The following is a 21,684-nucleotide window of genomic DNA, read 5'->3' as shown; positions in this document are numbered from 1 at the left end:
AAAACAATCAGGGAGCAGTCTCTCGAGAAAAGGCTAATCCTAGGGGAAAGTATCGATAGAAATAGTAAAACACGGTAACACTTTACTGATAAATCTGAATCTGTTTTAAAGAAACACAAGTTCTTTAAAATGATCTTTCAAGGAAAACAAGCTAGTGTATCCACTGAGACAGACTGTCTCCTTTTTGGAGTTGAGGGAGTGTAGTTGACTCTCTGCTTTCAGACTCAATTTGGGGGTTGTGTTTTGTATTTCAAACTAATACCTTCAGCTCTGAGCACCTTAGCAGAGCAACTTAAATACCAGACCCTGCAGTGTCCTGAGTTCAAAAGGGCCCTCCTAAGGGTCTGGGATTGCTCCTGGCTGTACAGCTGGTCTGACGCTGGGTCACCCAATGCTTTGGTTCTCAAGCTCTTTCCTCTAGCATTTAATGAACAGCTAGCTTTCCTCTGCTTCTGTTTCTGATTCCATTGAAGAGAAGGGGTAAAGTATGACCACTCGAAGCACTCTGCTCATAGAAGGCGCATCTGAGCTTACATTTTACATCCCACCAAACTTTGTGTTCTGTTGTTGTTATTTGACAGTGATCCAGGGGAATGGCGCGTCCAAAAGCCCGCCGAGCCCAGCCTGCGAGCTCCAAGGGTTATTGGAGTCAAATTTTAAACAAAACCTCGACAGACTTAGACTCAAAAGAAACCCGACTCTCAAGTCAGGGGCCTGCATTCAGAACCAGAGCTCAAAGTAGCTGTTTGTGACCAGAGTCAAGGGTAGGATTTTTAAAACATGAAAGTAGATAAAAAAGCAAAGCAGAGCTAAACCCCGCGGCCCGCCGACTCCTATTCATTTTCTCCAGCAGCATATGGGACCATTCTCTGACTTGTCCTCGCCTTTTCTTCCACACAAGCAAAAGCAACCAAGCCTGTCCCGCTTCATAGCTACTCTTTGTGCCTGAGCGGTGCCTCTGCCACCGCCACTGCCGCCACTTCCTCCTCCTCCTCCTCCTCCTCCTCCTCCCTCCTCCTCTCCTCCTCCTCCTCCTCCTCCTCCTCCTCCTCCTCCTCCTCCTCCTCCTCCTCCTCCTCCTCCTCCTCCTCCTCCCTCCTGCTGAAGGTTCCAGCCCGGGCTGGGAGGGAACGGGCTCCCTTTGCGCTGTGCAGCGGGTGCTGCGATTGGGCGACGGTCCCTGAGCCTCCAGCTCCGCGTCGGTTTCAAGGCTCCTCCCTCCCGGTGAAAGACAGACTGCGGGGCGCCTAGAAACCGGTCGGAGGGCGCGCGAGGGAGAGGAGAGGCAGCGAGTTGAGGGATTGACACAAATGGTCAGGAGGCGGCCGAGGAGGAGGAGGAGGAGGCGGAGGCGCAGGGGGGACCCGAGGCGGCGGCTGGGCTGCCGAGAGTTGCCCGCTGCTCTCCCCGGCTGCGGCCACTAGCGCGGCGCCGCGAGCCGGGCAGGGAAGGAGGGACGCGACCCCGGGGTCGCCGGGACCACTCGCGTTCTCCCTGCCGCCCGCCCCGCGCTTCATGAGCCGCAAGTTTCCGCGGCGGCGGCGGCGGCGGCGGCTGCGGGACTCGGAGCAGGATCTGGGCGAGCGGGCGGAGTGCGATCGCTGCCCGACGGAGGGCACGGGCGGGGACCGGATCTCCCCGGACGCAGTGGGAGCCTGCCCCAGCCGACCGGCGCCGAGGAGGGAGCCCAAAAAGTATGGCCGAGGAGGCGGCGCCTAGCGAGTCCCTGGCCGCCGGCCGGCCGAGCTGGGAACTTTGTGCCGGGGCTCTCCGGGACCCGCGGGAGGAGGTGGGGCGCGGGGACACGACCGGCCGCCGCCGTCCCCGGGCGGACCCCCGACGCTGGGCTAGTGGGCTGCTGCTGCTACTTTGGCTGCTGGAGGCCCCGCTGCTGTTGGGGGTCCGAGCCCAGGCGGCGGGCCAGGTACCCGGGCCGGGCCAGCAAGCCCCGCCGCCGCCCCAGCCGCAGCCGCAGCCGCAGCCGCAACAGCAGAGCGGGCAGCAGTACAACGGCGAACGGGGCATCTCCATCCCGGACCACGGCTACTGCCAGCCCATCTCCATCCCGCTGTGCACGGACATCGCGTACAACCAGACCATCATGCCCAACCTGCTGGGCCACACGAATCAGGAGGACGCGGGCCTGGAGGTACACCAGTTCTACCCGCTGGTGAAGGTGCAGTGCTCCGCCGAGCTCAAGTTCTTCCTGTGCTCCATGTACGCGCCCGTGTGCACCGTCCTGGAGCAGGCGCTGCCGCCCTGCCGCTCCCTGTGCGAGCGCGCGCGCCAGGGCTGCGAGGCGCTCATGAACAAGTTCGGCTTCCAGTGGCCAGACACGCTCAAGTGCGAGAAGTTCCCGGTGCACGGCGCGGGAGAGCTGTGCGTGGGCCAGAACACGTCGGACAAAGGTACCCCGACTCCCTCCTTGCTGCCCGAGTTCTGGACCAGCAATCCTCAACACGGCGGTGGCTACCGCGGTGGCGGCTACCCGGGGGGCGCCGGCCCGGTGGAGCGGGGCAAGTTCTCCTGCCCCCGCGCCCTCAGGGTGCCCTCCTACCTCAACTACCACTTTCTGGGGGAGAAGGACTGCGGCGCGCCCTGCGAACCCACCAAGGTGTACGGGCTCATGTACTTCGGGCCGGAGGAGCTGCGCTTCTCGCGCACCTGGATTGGCATCTGGTCGGTGCTGTGCTGCGCCTCCACGCTTTTCACGGTGCTCACCTACCTGGTGGACATGCGGCGCTTCAGCTACCCGGAACGGCCCATCATTTTCCTGTCCGGCTGTTACACAGCGGTGGCCGTGGCCTACATCGCTGGCTTTCTGCTGGAGGACCGGGTGGTGTGTAACGACAAGTTTGCAGAGGACGGGGCGCGCACGGTGGCGCAGGGCACTAAGAAGGAGGGCTGCACTATCCTCTTTATGATGCTCTACTTCTTCAGCATGGCCAGCTCCATCTGGTGGGTGATCCTGTCCCTCACCTGGTTCCTGGCAGCCGGCATGAAGTGGGGCCACGAAGCCATCGAGGCCAACTCACAGTATTTTCACCTAGCCGCCTGGGCTGTGCCAGCCATCAAAACTATAACCATCCTGGCGTTGGGCCAGGTGGACGGCGATGTACTGAGTGGAGTGTGTTTTGTAGGGCTTAACAACGTGGACGCGCTGCGCGGCTTTGTGCTGGCGCCGCTCTTCGTATACCTGTTCATCGGCACCTCTTTCCTGCTGGCCGGTTTTGTGTCACTCTTCCGCATCCGCACCATCATGAAGCATGACGGCACCAAGACTGAAAAGCTGGAGAAGCTCATGGTGCGCATCGGAGTCTTCAGTGTGCTCTACACAGTGCCGGCCACCATCGTCATCGCCTGCTACTTCTATGAGCAGGCCTTCCGGGACCAGTGGGAGCGCAGCTGGGTGGCCCAAAGCTGCAAGAGTTATGCCATCCCCTGCCCTCACCTCCAGGGGGGTGGAGGAGTCCCACCACACCCGCCCATGAGCCCGGACTTTACAGTCTTCATGATCAAATATCTCATGACGCTAATCGTGGGCATCACATCTGGCTTCTGGATCTGGTCTGGGAAGACACTGAACTCCTGGAGGAAGTTCTACACGAGGCTTACCAACAGCAAACAGGGGGAGACTACCGTCTGAGACCTGAACTCTACCTTCCCCAGTTCTTGGTCGGATCCCAGCCATCCGCTTGAAAGCTGGCCCCAAGGAATGCCTGCCAAGCCTGGCCTCTCCGGGCTTCTTCGCTGGACACTCAACTTTTGCAGGCTCCTTTCAACAAACAGCACAGCTCCTGCAAAAGCTTCCGTCCCCAGGGTAAAGGAAAGAGAGGGCCCAACTGCGGAGGTGTGTGTGTGTGTGTGTGTGTGTGTGTGTGTGTGTGTGTGTGTGTGTGTGTGTGTGTGTGTACCGATCTCTCTAGCCCTAGCTCTGCTACCAGGACTGTATGCTTTTATGATTGTAAATAGCCTGTGTAAGATTTTTGTAAGTATATTTGTATTTAAAGACTACCGAACACGCGATTTTCTTTCCTTTTAAAAATGTTTAATTATTTAGGGTGGCTTAAGCATTTGAAACTTTCCTTACTTGCCTTTTTCTGAAAACTGCAGAGGAGGTAAAAGGAGCACACTTGCCAAGTGCCCTCATCCCAGTCGTGGGAGTGTGGGCCTGGCTATCACACTGCGGGGTGTGGCAGGGGCTGCCTCTCCAGGGTCATTTCCCATTGCTTCCTTCAGCTTCTCTCTCCCCTCCTTGCTTGAGGTGGAAACTTTTAAGGTGCGGAACTTCACTAAGTTCCCCGATCCTGAGGTGGGCCCCGCCCATTCCAGTTCCTCCTCCTTTCAGAGGCAGATTGTGGAGCCTGTCCCTGTGACTTCCAGACGCTGCCTTTTTTTGTTTGTTTGTTTGTTTTTTTGAGCACCACCTTCCAGCTTAATAGAGGCCCACGGGTGGCCACTGCCCGTTGACCCAGCCTCCCTCAACCGTGGTGTCCCTCGCCTAGATGTTCTCTCCTTCCACCTTAATTGGTCAGAGAGTAATGCAGTTACCAATGCCTAACCTTGGAAGGTCTGACTTTATGGGTGAGCTCATTTTACTGTTCAGTGTCTAGAACCTGCTATGGGTTTGGCCATCGTTATGAAAAGATGTGGCTGGTGAGATTGTGGAAGAGCAGCAAGCTCTGTGTGGGTTGGAAGACACTGTAGAGGGAGATTATAAAATGTTAGTTCTAATTGCATTTTGATGACCTGCACCCCCCTCCCCACCTCCCCGCACTGGCTGCCTGCCTTGAGATTTTACCCTTCTAAGAAATGGAGACTTTGAGGTCTCGTGGAAAGCTTGGTGAAGGAGTTGATCTTTGCCTTCCTTAACAGGATAGCAGAGCATACACAGACTATGGGAACTGAAGGAGATCTCAGTGGAGTGGACTTCCTCAAAATGAAAGGCTGTTTTCTGGTTTTAATCAAATTGTAATTATCTCAACTTTACAACCTGGAAGTTGTATACTATCCACACATTATGATTCCTCAGCAACACATTCTGAGGGAGGAGCCATCCACACCCCCAGAAATAGCCTGGTGTTCTTCAGAAAGCAGAGGTGTAGACTAATTGATGGGTGAGAGAACCACATACGATCTGGGCCTGCATGCTGAATGGGAAGAGTGACCATTCCCTTTGCATCCTGTTGTGTGTGCTCCTGTTTGGATTTACAGCAGTAATGTCAAGTGTAAATCTCTCAAAGCCATTGAAAAACATTCACTTTAGTTCTCTATGAAGAGGAGTAAAACAACACTCCTGATTGTAGTGTTTAAACTTTAAGAGTTTATCAAAAATGCTGGCATGTAGGACCTAAATTTATCTATGTCGGTCATTTCCTAAAAATGACATTGGTTTTTGAATTTGGTATGCATTTATTCTGTCCATTTATCACAAAACCATTTATATTTATAGAGGAATAGAAGTTTATATATATAAAATGCCATATTTTTAATTTCTCAAATAAAAAATGAAAGTTTTGTATGAAATCACATTGTTTTGTGCCTCAAAAATAATAGACTGATCTGAGCCGTCTTCTCAGTTTCTAATGCCTCACAACCAGCCTCACACGGTCAGAGCCTAAAGAATCAAAGAGAACATCTAGTCCAAAGAATACCCAGTCTGCCTGCCTTCCTTCCTTCCGAGTGGTATCTCTGAAGTCCCATGCAAAGGCCACTTTCTTGACAGCAGAAAACAGAAGGCTTCAATGCTGTTTTGAATAATAATAATATACAACATATTATTATTAAAGCATAGCTCTTATTTTTAACATTGAAGCTATTTTTTTCTTCCAAGTGATACATTTCCATAACTTTTATTATATGGCCTTTGTGATGTTCTATGAGGTATTGTCTTATATTCTCATTACACATTCCAAAAACCACAAACAGGCAATCTATAAGTGGCCACTGACTCGGTTTGTAAGCATCTTAAGACAGCAGTAAACTGTGGAAGTCTTTTTTTGTTTTGTTTTGTTTTGTTTTGTTTACTTCTGAAGATTTCATTTTCATATTGTTCAAAGAGCCTTCCCTTAGGAATTAATTTCCTAGTTGACCAACTCTTCCTCAGAATTTATATGTATATGTGTACATGTGCTTGTATACATGCATGTGACTATATATACATATATTAAATTTTAAAATAGAAATACACAATTTACATTTCATAATATGGAAATAGTATGAGCAAGGAACATTGCTGAAAAATTTCAAATACCTGGAGATTAAAAATACCTTGATTATATTTTCCCATTACTTTTTAAAAGAGGAGGACAAAGGGCTAGAGAGAAGACCATCAATATAGTACAGTGACCTTCGTGGTTGTTAGGAAATTGTGTTATAAGTCTTAATTCATTTTAAGATATTTAAAATTTAACAGAAAACATACCACTTTAAGTAGCAAGAAGCAATATTTTCATTTTTTTTGTTACATTAGCAGAAAAGGTGGTATTTGAAAAGCTCTTCTATATAGATACACATGAAAAACAGTAATTCTTTAGCCAAACCAGAACTTGTCTCATTAGGTCATTATGTAACTTCTGAGAAAATATTCAAGACAATTCATTAATCTTTATCCCAGGAATAAATGTCATAGCCAGTGTTGCTGTGGGTGTCCTTAGAATGGCGTAGAGGTGGATCTGGCACAAACATTCAAGAAGTATTTTAAGTCACTGTCAGGCTTTGTTTTCAGAAAGCAGTTTATTTAAGGTATGTTCGACACATAAAACCAGGGAGGCTTTTGTTGGATTTGGTTTAGCTTTGCCTCATTCAGTGTCGATGGCAAAATAGAACTTACCTGGGAAACCATAAAGCCACTGATGATATGATCCCATTAGGATGCTGTTTCCATGACAAACCCTATTTTCAAATGGTTTGATTTGACTGGATATATATTTTTAGCCAGCTTTCTATTGGAGTCCATTTCCCCCCCTCACAGTATACTTGATTTAGCTTTTATAGTAACTGTGATTGCGACGTGAAATCCTTCTGATGCTCTTAATTTTTTTTTCACCTAAATTTTATTTAGGTGAAAGGAATTTATTTGGGAGACAAAGAATTGTATTTTTCATCCCAGAGGCAGGCAGTGCCAGGCATATGCAAAAGAAGCAGAGGGGCTATTTCAGCTGATCTGCAGTGGTCTCTTGTTAGCTGAGTTTAGAGTCCTGGTCCTTTTGTCTTCACTGTGAGCACTGAAGCCCTCTGCCATACATACATGATTGTTAAAGACCCAGTGTTTAACTCAGAAAAGAGGCCATGGGGGTGGCATGACATTGAATACCCTTGATATATTTCAGATGGTGATTTTTTTTTATATATAACTGAGGTCCAAGAAATTAAAAACAAAGCATGGTCACTGCGTGTATCTACGTGTGGACACTAGTAATATTGCATTGGAATACTTTCAAAACAGACCAGTCTCAAAGGCTTGTAGGATTGACCTGTGGGAGCACAAATAAGCCATGGGCTGTATAAGAATTTGACACTTTGGCAACTAAAAAGAAATTGTAGTGTTACCTACATTCAAAACCTTTATATTGAGGCCTTTACATTTGCAATAATGTCTTAGAAGGGATTTGCCAAACAGTTGTCAGTAACCTCTAAAAAACTGGAAAACACTATTTGAGCTTCCTCATGGCTCAAAATTCCTTTAAAATTTAAGACTGAGGGGAGTGGGCATTTCTATGAATATGCAGATCACACTTTTTTTTTTTTAACAGACATGTCAAGCTGTAGCAAGTATGTGACAAAGCAGTTTGTTTAGAACCTGGCAATTACAACATAATCTCTACACTAATTTTCCTTGAGTTTTATCATGTTGGAAAGTGTCTTTATGCCATTGTGTAGTCAAGTTACTTCATAATAATTATGTCTATAGATCAATACAGGACTTTAATAACAGATTAAAATGAAGGAATTCTCACAGAAATCTTTCATATGATATATTCAGTAAACTCAAAAATAACCTGAACATATGATGTTCTGTACATCATAATTAGTTTCTGATTCTAAGGTTCCTTAAAAAAATAAGGTTCCACTTCCCATGGAAATGAATTCCTTTAATATATTTATATTTTAGAGGTACAGTTGAAGGATAGAACTCGAGGAGTATTGAGTTTTCTTCAGTTAATATTGGAATACTAATTTGAAAGGAATATGGGGTATTCAAATGCAATTCATTTGCATATTACACACACTTCTTTTAAAGGTGAAATTGACACTTGAGAACAATTTTTAAGTTTTAATACTTATACATATTTCTGGTGGGGGAGGTCCTTCTGTGTATGTTTGTCTTACTGGTTGATAAAGTACTGTTGGCCAATAGGGAAGCTAGTTAGGCGGGACTAGGAGTTGAGGAGGATTCTGGGAAATGTAGTAAAGAGAAGTCTTGTGATCCAGGCAGGAAGTGACATAGCAGGCAGACTTAGAATATAAGCAGGGACAAGCAAGAAATCACTCTTTCCTCCTCTCTTCTCTGGGAGCCACCATGTGAGCCCAACAAGAGAGGACACATGCCACCAGCATCCTCAATCAGATAAGACTTTATAAAATATATATAGATTAATAGTTATGGTTGATACTTAAGACAGAGATAGAAGATAAGAAATCCTAGTCATTGGCCAGCAGCATTGTAACTAATATAAGTCTCTGTGTGTTATTTTAGGTGCCCACATGGCGGTGGGGCTAAGGCAGCTTGGCAGAAAGATTTATCATTACATATTTTATATAATGATCCCAAGAAATTTCATCCACAGTGTAGACTTTAAAAACATGTTCATAGCATTGTAGTGATTAACATCAAAAGGACTGCTGGTGTTGCTTTGTTTAACATAGTTTTTTTGTGGCCTGGATTTCTTTCTTTCCAAAAAAAAAAAAAAAAAAGTATCCCTCTAATTTGTAGATATCTCCATGTCTCAGATCTCAGTACCTGTTTGAATTAAATTTGCAGGGGAAATTAACCTATGGACAAAGGGTGGCCTTCATTTCTTTTGAAGGTGGCAGTGTGTCTTTGCTTACAAGCAGTGTTCTGAGACACACTCTGTTCTTGTTCTGGAAATGGTTGTCTTCACAACAGCAGATGCCACACAGTCTGGCTAATCCTCTTCCCATATGTCACGTGCTACTTGAGTGTTAGGAGTCTGTTTTTCTTTAGAAATAGATTTAAGCTAGGGCATGGTGGTACATACCTATAGTCCCAGTACTTGGAAGGTAGTATTACGAATATTATAAATATAATATAAATATTATAAATCCCAAATCACTCTGAGTTGCATAGTGAGACCCCCATCTAAATAAACTCTTGACAAATGTTTTTAAATGTTAATTTTAATAAATACCCTGTCAAAAACTTATAGTTTCTCCAATAGGGTAACCAACCATCCAGGTTTCTTCAGGACAGGGATGTTGCAGTAGTAAAATCAAAAAAATTCTGAGCAAATGTGTAGTGGAACTCTGTGTCATGGATTAAACTGCACTATGAGCAAAATACAATGACAACATATAATAAAAATACATTTTTGCACTTTTTTAAAAGCTCATATGTTGGTCACAGAATTCAAAGTGTGCCACTGTGGCTTTAGGGTTCTTGCTTTGACCAGATGGAAATGAGCTCAGGCCTTTGCAACCTGTCTTCACAGTAAGTGCCAATCAACAGAAGCTGGGAGAAGTGTTGAGCAATGATGGAACAAACCACAATAAACACACTGTAAAATGAAGAGATGGTGCATGAATGTCTAGCCATACACTGGGCCTTGCTCTTGCTATTCATAAAATACAGTTAAACATGTTTTTAGAAAAGATTCTCATATGTATTCCCTTAGAATGTTTTTTAAATTGGCATTTACATTTATCAGAGTGTAGGGAAATATTAAGCTTTTCCATGTTTACATTTATGTTATTTTTCCTTTATTATAAAAATAATATAGGAGTAAGATGACACACTCCAATGGAAATCACTCTAAATGGTTGCATATTTACTTCTACACCAATTTACCTGTCAGACTATTTTTCCCCAGAGCTAAGTAAGGTTAGTACTCATACCTTCCCCAAACTCAAATCCATTTTAACAAGGAGGAAAAAGATATCATCTAGGTCTTCTGATTTCACTGTAATTATTGACAGTTGCAGAACAGTGTATAACAATGCCATTTAGGGCCTTCGCATTTCCACACGAAGCTCTTCAATCACAATTGGTCCATCCCAACCCCCAATTTTTATTTCAATGTCATCCTTCATGTAAATTCACATAAAATGTCACCAACTTTGTTGAAATCACACTATTATCACTATCTAATATAACTCAATGTAAATGGAGTTAAAATCATGCAAGATGATGTAATTATTCCAGAACACATTGGGCTCCTTAGCTGATTCTCAGCAAGAGACACTTTGATGCCAGGAGATTCTGGACAGTATCTGGACACACATTTGATTATAATGACTGTGGAGAGGGAAATGGTAGCACAAAGCATGTGGACACCATCTAATTCAAGGTTTCAAAGTAGAGATGCCTGGTTCCAGAGGAATCATTAACATTGTGAAATATACATTTTCCAATAGTGAAATATTTTAAATTTATTTAAAATTTTTCAGGAAATCATGAGTGATATTGGGATGCTGCACCACTGTCCTCTCACTTTTGATTTGTAAACTTTGCTTTAAGTTGATTAAAAGCTAGACAATATTGCATGCTGGTCAATGTCTTTCAAGCTGCCATAATAAACACCACCAACTTGATGCTGCAAAGCATACACTTTTATTTCCACACCCCTGAAGGCTGAGAAACATAGCATTAGGGTACCAGAGGCTCCTGGTGAAGTTGGCTCCCACAGGTTTTTCTTGGTACAGTTGGGTAGAAGACCTCTCTCATAGCTCTACATATATCTAATTGCCTCTCGGAAAATCTTATCTTCAAATACAACCTTGTTGCAGGTGAGTGCTTCAATAGGTAAATACAGGAAAACAACAACAAAAAGGCAAAACAAACTATTCAGTCCATCAAGTCAATAAAGTAAAACTACTTTATTATTTAAATCTAGGTAGGAATATACATTATCACAATTTCAGGAAAAAATTCTGAACATTAAGAGTAAAGGTAGAAAAGTTCTACTATGCTTATATTCTCCATTTGCTTTTTCCTTCATTAATTTCACTGTATTGTGCCAGTCAGGAAGCCAGAAAACCTGGCTTCTAGTCTTGATTCACTATCTTAAGAGTCCGTGAGTTGATGTGAATCAGACAGTCTAAGTTTTAAAATGTGCTGATAATAAAAAATAACAGATATGCGCACTGTCTTAGGGTTTCTAGTGCTGTGAAGAGACACCATGACAACAGTAAGTCTATAAAGGAAAACATTTAATTGAGGTGGGTCATATTTTCAGAAGTTTGGTCCATTATCACCTTCAGGCAGACATGGTGCTAGACAAGGAGCTGAGAGCCCTACAACTTGACCCACAGGCAACAGGAAGTGCTCTGAGTCACTGGGAGTGGCTTGAGCATATATGAGACCTCAAAGCCCACTCCCACAGTGACACACTTCTTCCCACCCTGCCATACCTGCTCCAACAAAGCCATACCTCCTAATAGTGTCACTCCCTTTGGGGGCCATTTTCTTTCAAACTGCCATACTCTCTTTTACAAAGCATGGAGTATGAATGTGAAGTGGTGTCATTTGTGTTCACATTAATGTGATTAAAGAAGGTAATTAGTCTGAAGACTTCTGTTCAGCTACAGCTATTGCCTCTCCTTTAAGGAGAAATGTTTCAGCCACTGAAGGTTGCCTTCAAGTCTTTCTGTGGTTTTTGTAGCTTCTTGGCTTCTGACTTAGCAACACTCTTGGCTTCTGTAACCACCCAGGTAAGTTTCCATTTTGGAATTTTTCCAAATTCTATTTCAGTTGAAGGTGAGTTGGTCTGGTGTCTACCTGCTGCATTATTTTAGTGGAGCTGAACACTACTTAGAAGAAAAGAGGCCTCTGTCTGAGAAGGCTGATGTAACAAGATCCTGGTTCTAGAAGAGTTTTAGAGCTAGAGATAGTAGGGAGTGAATCCTGAGAAATATGTTCTAGGTCCACATGTAGCAAATCTACGGGCAAATATTCTGGGCTGAGCATTCTCACAGGATAGTAAGGGTGCCTAAGGCTGGTGGTTGTCCATGTGTTCATGGGTGAGTTTGAGTAGATACAAGAAGCAGCTTGTGGATGGCTGTGTCCTGAAGACAGGCAGCTGTGATCATTTGTTATCAAGGGGGACAAGAAGGGGCATTGTAAAAACCAGTATCAGCAATGCTTTCCTTGAGCTGGTACTGGTGGGAGTGGAATGGAAGCATCTCTGAAACAGGGTCCTAACCCTCAATTGGAAAAATGACTTTGTTTCCTCCTCTTCCTCCTCCTTTAAATCAATTCAATTTCAAGATAATGAGGAATTATAGAGGGAAATGGAATGCCATCTTGGAAAGAATGTTGGATTTATAAGACCTGGATTGCAATCAACAAGCTGTCAGCCTCAGATTCATTTATCTAAAATGTTAATAAGAGTAATTCTTTCCTAATTCACATAGCTATTGAGGAGATTACAAAATAGAGTATAAAATGGCACATTGAGTACTAGAATTATTACAATCTGCGGATTCTTCTCTACCCTGCTTTCTTCTTTCCTCTCCTCTTAGCTTATCCTGCTATTCTTTTCCCTCAATAACCTTCCCTCTTTTCTCTCCTTTCTTTCCAACTTCCCTTCTCTTCTCCCTCCCTCCTTCTATAGCCCACTGTTATCACTGCTGGAAATTGAAAAGGCATGATGTAACTTGATGCCACTTATTTTTCCCATATCCTTTTTTTTTTTTTTGTAAGCTAAGCATGTTTTCTAAGACTATGCTACACACAGATTAAGTTAATGGGCAATCTTAAAGTTAAATGACACAAATAATGCACCATATCAGTCAACTAAAGAAACTGCTCTTACACGGGCATTTTTGCATATTTATGTATGCTTTGGGATACACTATTTCAATACAATTTCTCTTTGGCTGCTGACAATTCTGACCTAATTGGTAGGTTGCCCACTTGGGTAATATAATGACAGCTCTTTGAGGCCATGGTAACTCACAATCAGGATAAGAACTATAATTTCCTCTTAGAAATATTGCTCTCTACTCCATTGAAAGCCAGTTGAACAATTTCAAGGGCTCTCTGCTCGTACTTGTTGACTGTATTGCCAAATGGAACTCAGTTAGGGTAACTTTATTATTGTTGTTCTCTTTTTCATATAGAAAGAGCAGCTAAGCATCTGGATATCTGACTCACCTCTAGGATTTAGTGTATTAGTTCCCTATCACTGCTGTATCAAATCACTCTAAATGTGAAATGCCTAAATTGATCTGGTTATACATTAGAAGACTGGCACTGGTCCCCTGGGCTAAGATAAAGGTGGTATACTGTCCCAATTCTTTTTGGAGACTCTGAGGAAGAGTTCATTTCATTTTCCAGTTTCTAGGGCCCACTCCAATGGCTCACAGCAATACTCAACTCTCTGCATTCATATTCTCTATGTGTCAGAAATAGGTCAGAAAAAGATGGTGATGAACTGATGTCAACTGTCTTCCCTCATGGTGACCCCACAGTTTTGGTGTTGCTGTAGATGGTATACATAAATGTGTGGTCTTCTTCAAAAACATATCTGTCAGGTGATTGTGACTTTGCCCTTTGATTCAATGCTGAATGTGAGAGATAATTGACATATTTCATCTGATCTCTTTTTAACCTAACATGTACTTCTAGCATTGACTGCATATTTTAAATCTGTATGAAGTTAGTACCCTGTTTATAGAGCTAAGTGGTCCTCCTATTTAAACATTTTTTCAACAAAGAATTCCAATTTCCTGGGTTGCATTTTATACAAATTCAGATAATGAGTTTGCCTGCCCTAGTTTAAAATGTTACAATGACATTTTTGGAGAAGAAATTTTTCTAGCATTACAAACCTATCCTTAAAATAGTCTCTAAAATGTAACTTTTGACCTATACTAGAAATCAACTTAAAACTTTTTTTTTCTATCTAGACTGCTGTGGCCAGCAGCATATTTTTCACACACATTGAGATCAGTCTGAAAAAACAAAATAAACCAGCAGTTGTTTAAAAAGAAGCTCCTCCAATGTTCTTACCCATCCTCAGACACACATTCTTTTCTTTTTTCTTTTTCTTTTCTTTTTTTTTTTTTGTTTTTTTTGTTTTTTTTTGTTTTTCGAGACAGGGTTTCTCTGTGGCTTTTGGAGGCTGTCCTGGAACTAGCTCTTGTAGACCAGGCTGGTCTCGAACTCACAGAGATCCTCCTGCCTCTGCCTCCCGAGTGCTGGGATTAAAGGTGTGTGCCACCAACGCCAATTTGAAAGGATTACAGAGCTGTAACAAACTTTCTATTAATGAGGACAAAGTTACCGTTAGTAATGTTGCATTTATCTTTGTTGCTTCCTGCACCCCTCAGGTAGAGAGAATCCAGGAACAGACTAAAGGTTATAGGAATGGAGCGATGCCTCTGTAAAGAAGATAGGTTTTGATGATACACAGCTTGATTAGGGCCAACTTGAATGAATACAAGAGGTATAGGGAATGCTTGGAGACCTCGGAGAAGACAGGCTGTTTTGTATCTCCACCCAATGTTATGAAAATAAAGCCAGATGACCCTCAAAATAAGTAGTTTTTACAGAGATAGCAATAGGTCACCAGTAATTCTTAAAATTAGGTGTGTATAAAACATACACAAAGGATTTGTTAGATAAGAGAATTTCTGGACTCTATCTTCAGAGATTCTGATTGTGTTATCTAGGGAAGAGGATCGTGTTTTGTGTAGTTCTGAAAAACAGGAATAAAACAAACTTCAAGAAAACCCCTTGCAATGCCTTACTTGCAAATCAGGTCCCATAACACATTGCGGTCAGAACCAAACCCTCAGAATGGGGCAACTGTCCTCCCACGCCATCTTTGCCTCTTCTCTCTAAAGGATTAATTCAGCAACCGCCAGGGTCTGGTCTTGTAAACTCCTCTCCAGTACTCTGTGTAGTTTCCCTGAATCCAGTCTTTTGGCTTTATTTGTTTTTAAGAGGGCTGTTTAATTCTGCAAGTAAAAGTTAGCTTAGAATTCTTTCTTGAACATAAAGACTAGATGGGCTGGACTGGTTCTATTCAGAATAGAAGTAGAGTAGAAGTAGAAATGGTGCAGAATGCTGTCTGGCTTAAAAGCACTTTCAGCTCTGGGCAGTAGGTGTGGGCCGGATGAGGCTGCTGAGGAGAAACCCAGAGGGCTCCAGGCTTCCCTTGAGGTGGGGTTGCCTTGGGCAGAACAGAGCTTGAAAACTTCTTGGAAACTCAGCCTCCCACCCTTTCGGAGAATTTGTTTTGTTTAGCTTCTAAATACAGCAGACTTCTTAGAAGGACTTTCCTTCCTGGGGGAATTCACTAATCAAAGTACTAGTCTACTTATTTACATAAACAAATCTTTATGAAAGAGCAATTCACTCATTAACTAAGAAATGTGATCATCTCCTCTGTTGTGCCTGGAACTTGAAGCACCTCTGCCATTGCTGGCATCAATTAAGCCAGGCAAGTGGGCACCATGAGTAAGACAGACCAACATAGATCCCAACTGACTTCATGAGATAAAACATCAAACCCAAGCTTCAGATATTTAATCTTGTGTTGTCTTAAGCATCTTAAGAATGATTCTTTGCAAGAATTACAATTGAAAGGAAAAGACCACTGACTCTTTTTAGAATTCAGGAGTTTTAGTTCATAGAAGTAACCTCTGTGTACTCTGGGAGGAGATAACTCCTCTGGGTAGGGGACTGCACAACACTAAGCAGCTAGGGAATATGGAGAGTGATTCTTGACAATTAAAATAGTCAGATGTCTATGTAAACATTACTTGCATATTATTTACATAAGCATGCCAATAATATGTAACCAAAGTAATCGAGGTAAAGACGGAGGGTGAATTTCAAAGATAAGAATTTATTAGTATTTAGTACTAATGCTAGTATATTTGTAATTATTTCGATCTAGTGCTACTACACAAGACCGTTCAGTTATCTACCAGATTGTCATTTAGCAGTCATTTCTGCTACACTTCTGAATAACAAATTGCAAATTTCCAGGCTGTTAAGCACATTTTTTTGTTTTAACAAAAACTAAGTTTGTCATGAATGTTGCAACAGAGAGTTTCTGAATTAGGTAGAGATGATTGAAGCAATAGTTTAGTAAAATTCTTTGCAGGAAAATAAAATTTTATCTGTTTTCTGCAATTCCACCTGATCAACTAATTCAATGATTTTTATTGATGTATATTAATCTTAATAATTTAGAATTCAGATTCCATAAAAACCAATCTTTTAAATATTAAGAGTCATACAACTTTCACAACTTCCTAATCCCAGATAATTTTATTACAAAAAAAGAAACTCTGACCCATTGACAAACACTTTTTCCTAGACCCTAACTATAATTAATTTGCTTTCTGTTAGTATGAAGGAGACCACACAGGAATATAACTTTCATGTGTCCCTTTATTTAGAATAAATTTTTCTAGGTTTATCTATATATTTATGTTTGTGTGGTATTCCTTTTTAGGAGTCAATAACATTCCATTGCGTAAATGTTCCCAATGTGGTTTCCCTGTTCATCAGTTAATTATTGGATAACCAAGATGTTATTTGAAGCTACTGTTAATCATGTTGCTATAAACATTTATGCTTAAAATTTTGTCGACATCTTGATTCTTTTACATACATTCTTACAGTGGTGCTGGCCCATATAGCGACTCTGTTTAATTGAATAATTATTTACATACAGCAGCATCTGAGGGCTCCACATTCTCCATATCTATGCAAACCCTTGTCCTTCCACACATTTTAATGCATGTAACATGGGACATTGCTGTGGTTTTTTACTTGTACTCACTATTTTGAATTCATTCTCTAGTGCAAAGGCAGTGAAGCCCTTGGTAGCCTTTATACCTGTGAATAATTGAAAAAGGAAGAAAGGGTGGGGGTAATGGCTCAGTGAGTAATGCAAAATTTTCGGAGTCTGACCCTTCAAGGTCCATGTAAAGAGATGGGGGGGGGGGTTGGGGCATGTCTACAATGATCCCATTGCTTCTGTGGTGAGATGGAGGATGGAGTGGGAGAACCCACAGGGGTTGGAGAGCTGAGGAGTGTGGTGTATACAGCAGTAAACGAACAGAGAACCTTCCCCCATCAAGATGAAAGATGAGAACTGACATCTGAGGTTGGATATACCCTGACCTTCCCACCAGCACTGGGACATGTGCTCACAAACATGAATAAACACACACACACACACACACACACACACACACACACACACACACACACACACACACACACTTAAAAAGTGGTTTTTAATAAGATTAAAAGTGTATTTATGTATTTATTTGTTCATATACTACTCTATGATTTGTATGGCTTATCAAAATGTATAATGAGACATAAACATGGAAGATATGAGTATGGGTTGAGTAAGAAATACAGGTAAAATAGTTTACAGGGTTGAATTTTTGTTGTTGAATTTCCTAGGAGACAAAGTGACCCAATGAAAAATGCACAATGTATATAAGATTAAAAACAGCCAGAGCCCTTTACTGTTAGGTCTTTACTCTTTTCAAGATCCCAAATCTTTTTTTTTTTTTAAGATCCCAAATCTTGAAACATTTCTTCACATTACTAACAATGCCAAACAACAGAAGAGTTAAAAGCAGCCCTCCCCCACAACTTCTGTCTCTTATTGCTATGTCCATTCTTTAGAATTTCCCATCTAGCATCAGAGCAATTGTTTGGAGCATACACAGAGCTCTGTGTATCTCAAAGCTGAAAATTCACTCTTCCTATGATGAATATCCAATGACGCCCCATCTTCAGGAGACTTGAGGATAAACCTGCCAGTCGCAACTGGCTCTTTACCCCCAGTCCCTCTCGGTCCCTGATACAATCCTGGCAGGCCAGCTTCAGTATTCACTTGCCTTGCAAAGCCTTGTCTACCTTTTCAATCTCTTTCCCTCTTACAGCTAAGAACTTGTGAGCTCCATCCTTCAAGGTCGAACTTTTGTAGGCTGTTAGTAATCCCAGCAGAATCAAATTTTCCTTTCTCTGTTACAGCTCCTTGTGGGTTTTACCACAGTGACTTGTTTGTGTCTGTCCTCCCCAGTGAACTGCAACAGATTTCACACAAGGGTACTCATTTTTCATATCATCAGTGCCCAACACCAAGCTGGTGCCCAAACTCACAGACTAATGTCCTGATCTCACTCACTCCTGTAAGTACAGGTGAGTTTGCCCCATTCTCCTTTAAAAGTGAACCCCAGAATGGGAAAACATTTGCCACATCCTAAATACCTGTCTATTCAGGAAATCATATTTTATGGATGGCATCTCACCCTGCACAGCTTTTCTTCACAGACATGTTCACTCCAGCACCCAAGAAAACTTAAACACTGTGATTTCTTTTAACAAACTGCTGCCAGACCAATCTTTCTCCTGCTCTCATTTTTTTTCATTCCAATGCAAACCTTCTTACATATCCCTGTAAAGATAACTTCACCTCTGCAGACTAAAATGATAAATCTCATCTGCAATTCTGTCCTCTGTCTCAGCCACTCAGTCTTCCAGCTTTATATCAACTGTCTTAGGGAGGATAGAGTGAAATGTGTTCAGTTGCCCTTTCCGTGTTATTCTCTCTCTACTGCTAAAGAAATAACCAGGGCACATAATCATGGAGGGTAGAATTTTTTTGTTCTTCTAATTCAAGATTCTAAGATGCCATATTATTTCTCTCAAACATGACTAAATCTTCCAAAGATGCTTAAAGATTCTATTTAGATAGCTTTATAAAAAATATGGCATTATTTATGTTTCATCTGCCTGATGTCCCCACCCCCCATGAAGCTACTATGTCCTGTGTCCTAGATATTCCCTCCTGGGTGTTCTATTCCTTCATGGTCATTGACACTTAGACACTGTGTGATCATGTCTGTAGTTGTCTTTCTCTTTCCCCATCCTTCAATTTTTATGTTACTCATGTCTTAATAATTCAGTGCATTGTCTAATTGAAGATATACCCATCTTAGAACAATCACCAGGTGTTTGCAGATACTGTATTCATTGTATGATTAACATTGGTTCAATACCCAAAAAGAGAAAACTTTTGATGGCTCAGAGGAGAAAAGGACACTATTTGTTCCAAGGAAAGGCAAAAGCCTCAACAAAGCAAATGATTTCTTGGATAGGATCATTCCCACTGTAATAAAAACTAGTAAAACAAAGACTGGCAGAAAAATTTAAATTTCTCAAGATTCAGAGTGCTGTATAATAATCTGTCACGAAACAAAATATCAGTCAAATCATTCTCAATTGTTATTATTGCTATTGTCCTACTATATGGGTTGCAATGCTGAATCAGTTGAGGGCATTGGAGACACTCTTCATGCTGTTTCTTTCCTGAAGCACTAAAAGGGTCTTATTAGAAGCCACTCAAACCCAAAGGGGGTGCCACAGCAGGAAGCCTAGGAGAGCATTACAGTGAGAAGCCGCTATAATTTGGTTTTTTAAAATTCTACTGTGCAAGGCATTCCCATGGTATAAATATTCCTAATTAGCAGAGACTTTCAGTGCCCTCATACAAAACGCTGCCATGAAATTTAAGGCTGCTTAAAATTATCTTAACTTGTCCCATTTGGCAAGCTAAGCCAGGGTCTTAGGAGCTGTGGAGTTGTTGTCTGCAGGAATGTGGCAGGTTTAGGAGCTTCTGCCGATCCCTGAGAGCCTTTTTGTTGACCTGACACCGTAATCTCATATCTATCAGGATGGAGGAGCCAATGCCTGGCTTATTAGCAACTGGGACTTCTGGACTACAAAGGCATAAAATAGAAAGAACTGGAGAAGTATCAAAATGGAGGTTTTCTGCTTAACAAACTCACATGGTGCAGCACTAAGGAAAATTAAGTTTTCTAGAACTTGAAGAGTCAAAAACACCCTTCCTGTTGGTTCCCTCCCTGTCAGATAGGTAGTAGGTACCATAAAAGTGTATTTTTGTTTCCTGACTCAATTCCACATCTTGATGTCTATATTTCTGTTCTGTCAAAAGTTAATAATATGAAGATTTATGATGAGTCCTAAGCACACCAGTTAAAGATTCCTATGACACAATGTTGATTCTAGGTTTCGACAAGGCTCTGTTCTCTAGAAACTGACAGTTGGAAAGAGATGCCATTTGACAAGAAAGTTTCTTTCCTCGTTTCTTCTACCATCATGAAAATAAATTTAAAAGCCAGATGAATTAATAATAATGAGCATGAACCACACTAATGAAACACCACAGAGACTGGGAAGCTGTCAAGAAAATGTGGATGAGGTTAAAAGGAGCCAAAGGCCAAAAGACAGAGTGAGTATGCAAATCAATTTTTAAATAACTATATAAAAGATGATTGAATGTGTCACAGAAGACCATTGACAGCTCAAATGCCTAGGAATCTAGAGCACCACCATGCTTCTGTTTTAATGAGGACCAACATGTCTGCCAGAAAACAGCCCTTTTGAGGGCAGATTATTTCCCACCCTACCCCCAGTTTGGTGGAAGATCTGCATTCAGTTTCAGATGTAGGGTTTGTGTGCACAGCACCTTGGATCCATCCCCATTAAGTGCCCTGAAGCCCATTGAAGGAAACCTGAGAATGAATCCTAAATGTGCTACTTTCAAGCCTTTCTGTAGACAATATTAGAAGCAGGCTGAGTTGCTGCACTGACAACATACACTTTGCTGCAGATGGAAGCAGAAAGGGGAAAGCTTGGGGTGTGGTCTCTCTCTCATGAACGATCTCTCTCTTGGGTGGAGGATCCTATCAGAAGGGCAGAGACAGGCTATGGAAGTTCTTTATTGTTCTGTGTAAGTTGTTCCTCAATAAAACACCTGTTTATCATTTATCTTGGGTCTAGTGAAATCATTGCGCCCACACCTTCAGTCACATTTGGTTCCCTAGAGCTGGTTATCATTTTATAGTCTCATCAGTATGTTGGGTGGACTAGTTTGGAGATAAATGGAGGAAGCTGGATGCAAATGCAAGCAGACAGCTTGCAGAAGTGCTGATGGTGGAGTATTTCTTTTTCAGTAGAGTGCCCAATGAGAAAGAAACGTTATGATAAGGTGCTCCTAAATTCTCAAAGAGAAGTTGTCCTTTTCCAGAAAGGGAGATACACTTTTGTCTTTGGTGAATTTTAATTCACCTAGAAACTTGCATTGCAAAGTTCTCTTGTTTTATCATGAGCATTGCCTGTTGTCCCTAAGGCTTTAAAGGTTCAGCTTTGAACCACTTCTCTTGTCCATTTGGTGGGTACAGAGAAAAGACGAATTCTTCATGCATTATCCTAGTACTGTTCATTGAGCCTTTGTGAGACACCAGACTCAGCATTTAGACACCAGGGAATAAGCGCAGTAGAACAGTTGCCACCTGAGAGCAGACAAGCATCATCCCAATGACTGCAGCTTTGATGGTCACCTAGCAGAAGTGGTTGTTGTCCTGCCTACCTTCTTCCTGTATCCTAGCTGTCTAAGTTCTGTGAGGATGGAGATTCAGCTTATGGGTCTCTTCTCAGAG

The 21,684-nt window shown here is 42.4% G+C and overlaps 1 protein-coding gene across 1 annotated transcript; it reads left to right on the top strand.

The window, feature by feature from the left end:
• The first annotated feature begins 1,663 nt into the window (after window positions 1–1,663).
• Window positions 1,664–5,526, top strand: Fzd1 (frizzled class receptor 1). The gene has a single exon (XM_027391588.2). The coding sequence runs from the start codon at window positions 1,697–1,699 to the stop codon at window positions 3,644–3,646; it is 1,950 nt and encodes a 649-aa protein (XP_027247389.1). The 5' UTR covers window positions 1,664–1,696; the 3' UTR covers window positions 3,647–5,526.
• The last annotated feature ends 16,158 nt before the right edge of the window (window positions 5,527–21,684 follow it).

The sequence above is a fragment of the Cricetulus griseus genome (genome assembly GCF_003668045.3).
Source record: "Cricetulus griseus strain 17A/GY chromosome 1 unlocalized genomic scaffold, alternate assembly CriGri-PICRH-1.0 chr1_0, whole genome shotgun sequence".
Lineage (NCBI taxonomy): Eukaryota > Metazoa > Chordata > Mammalia > Rodentia > Cricetidae > Cricetulus > Cricetulus griseus.
Note: the sequence above shows the minus strand (reverse complement) of the source record. Positions and strands in the feature narration are given on the sequence as shown.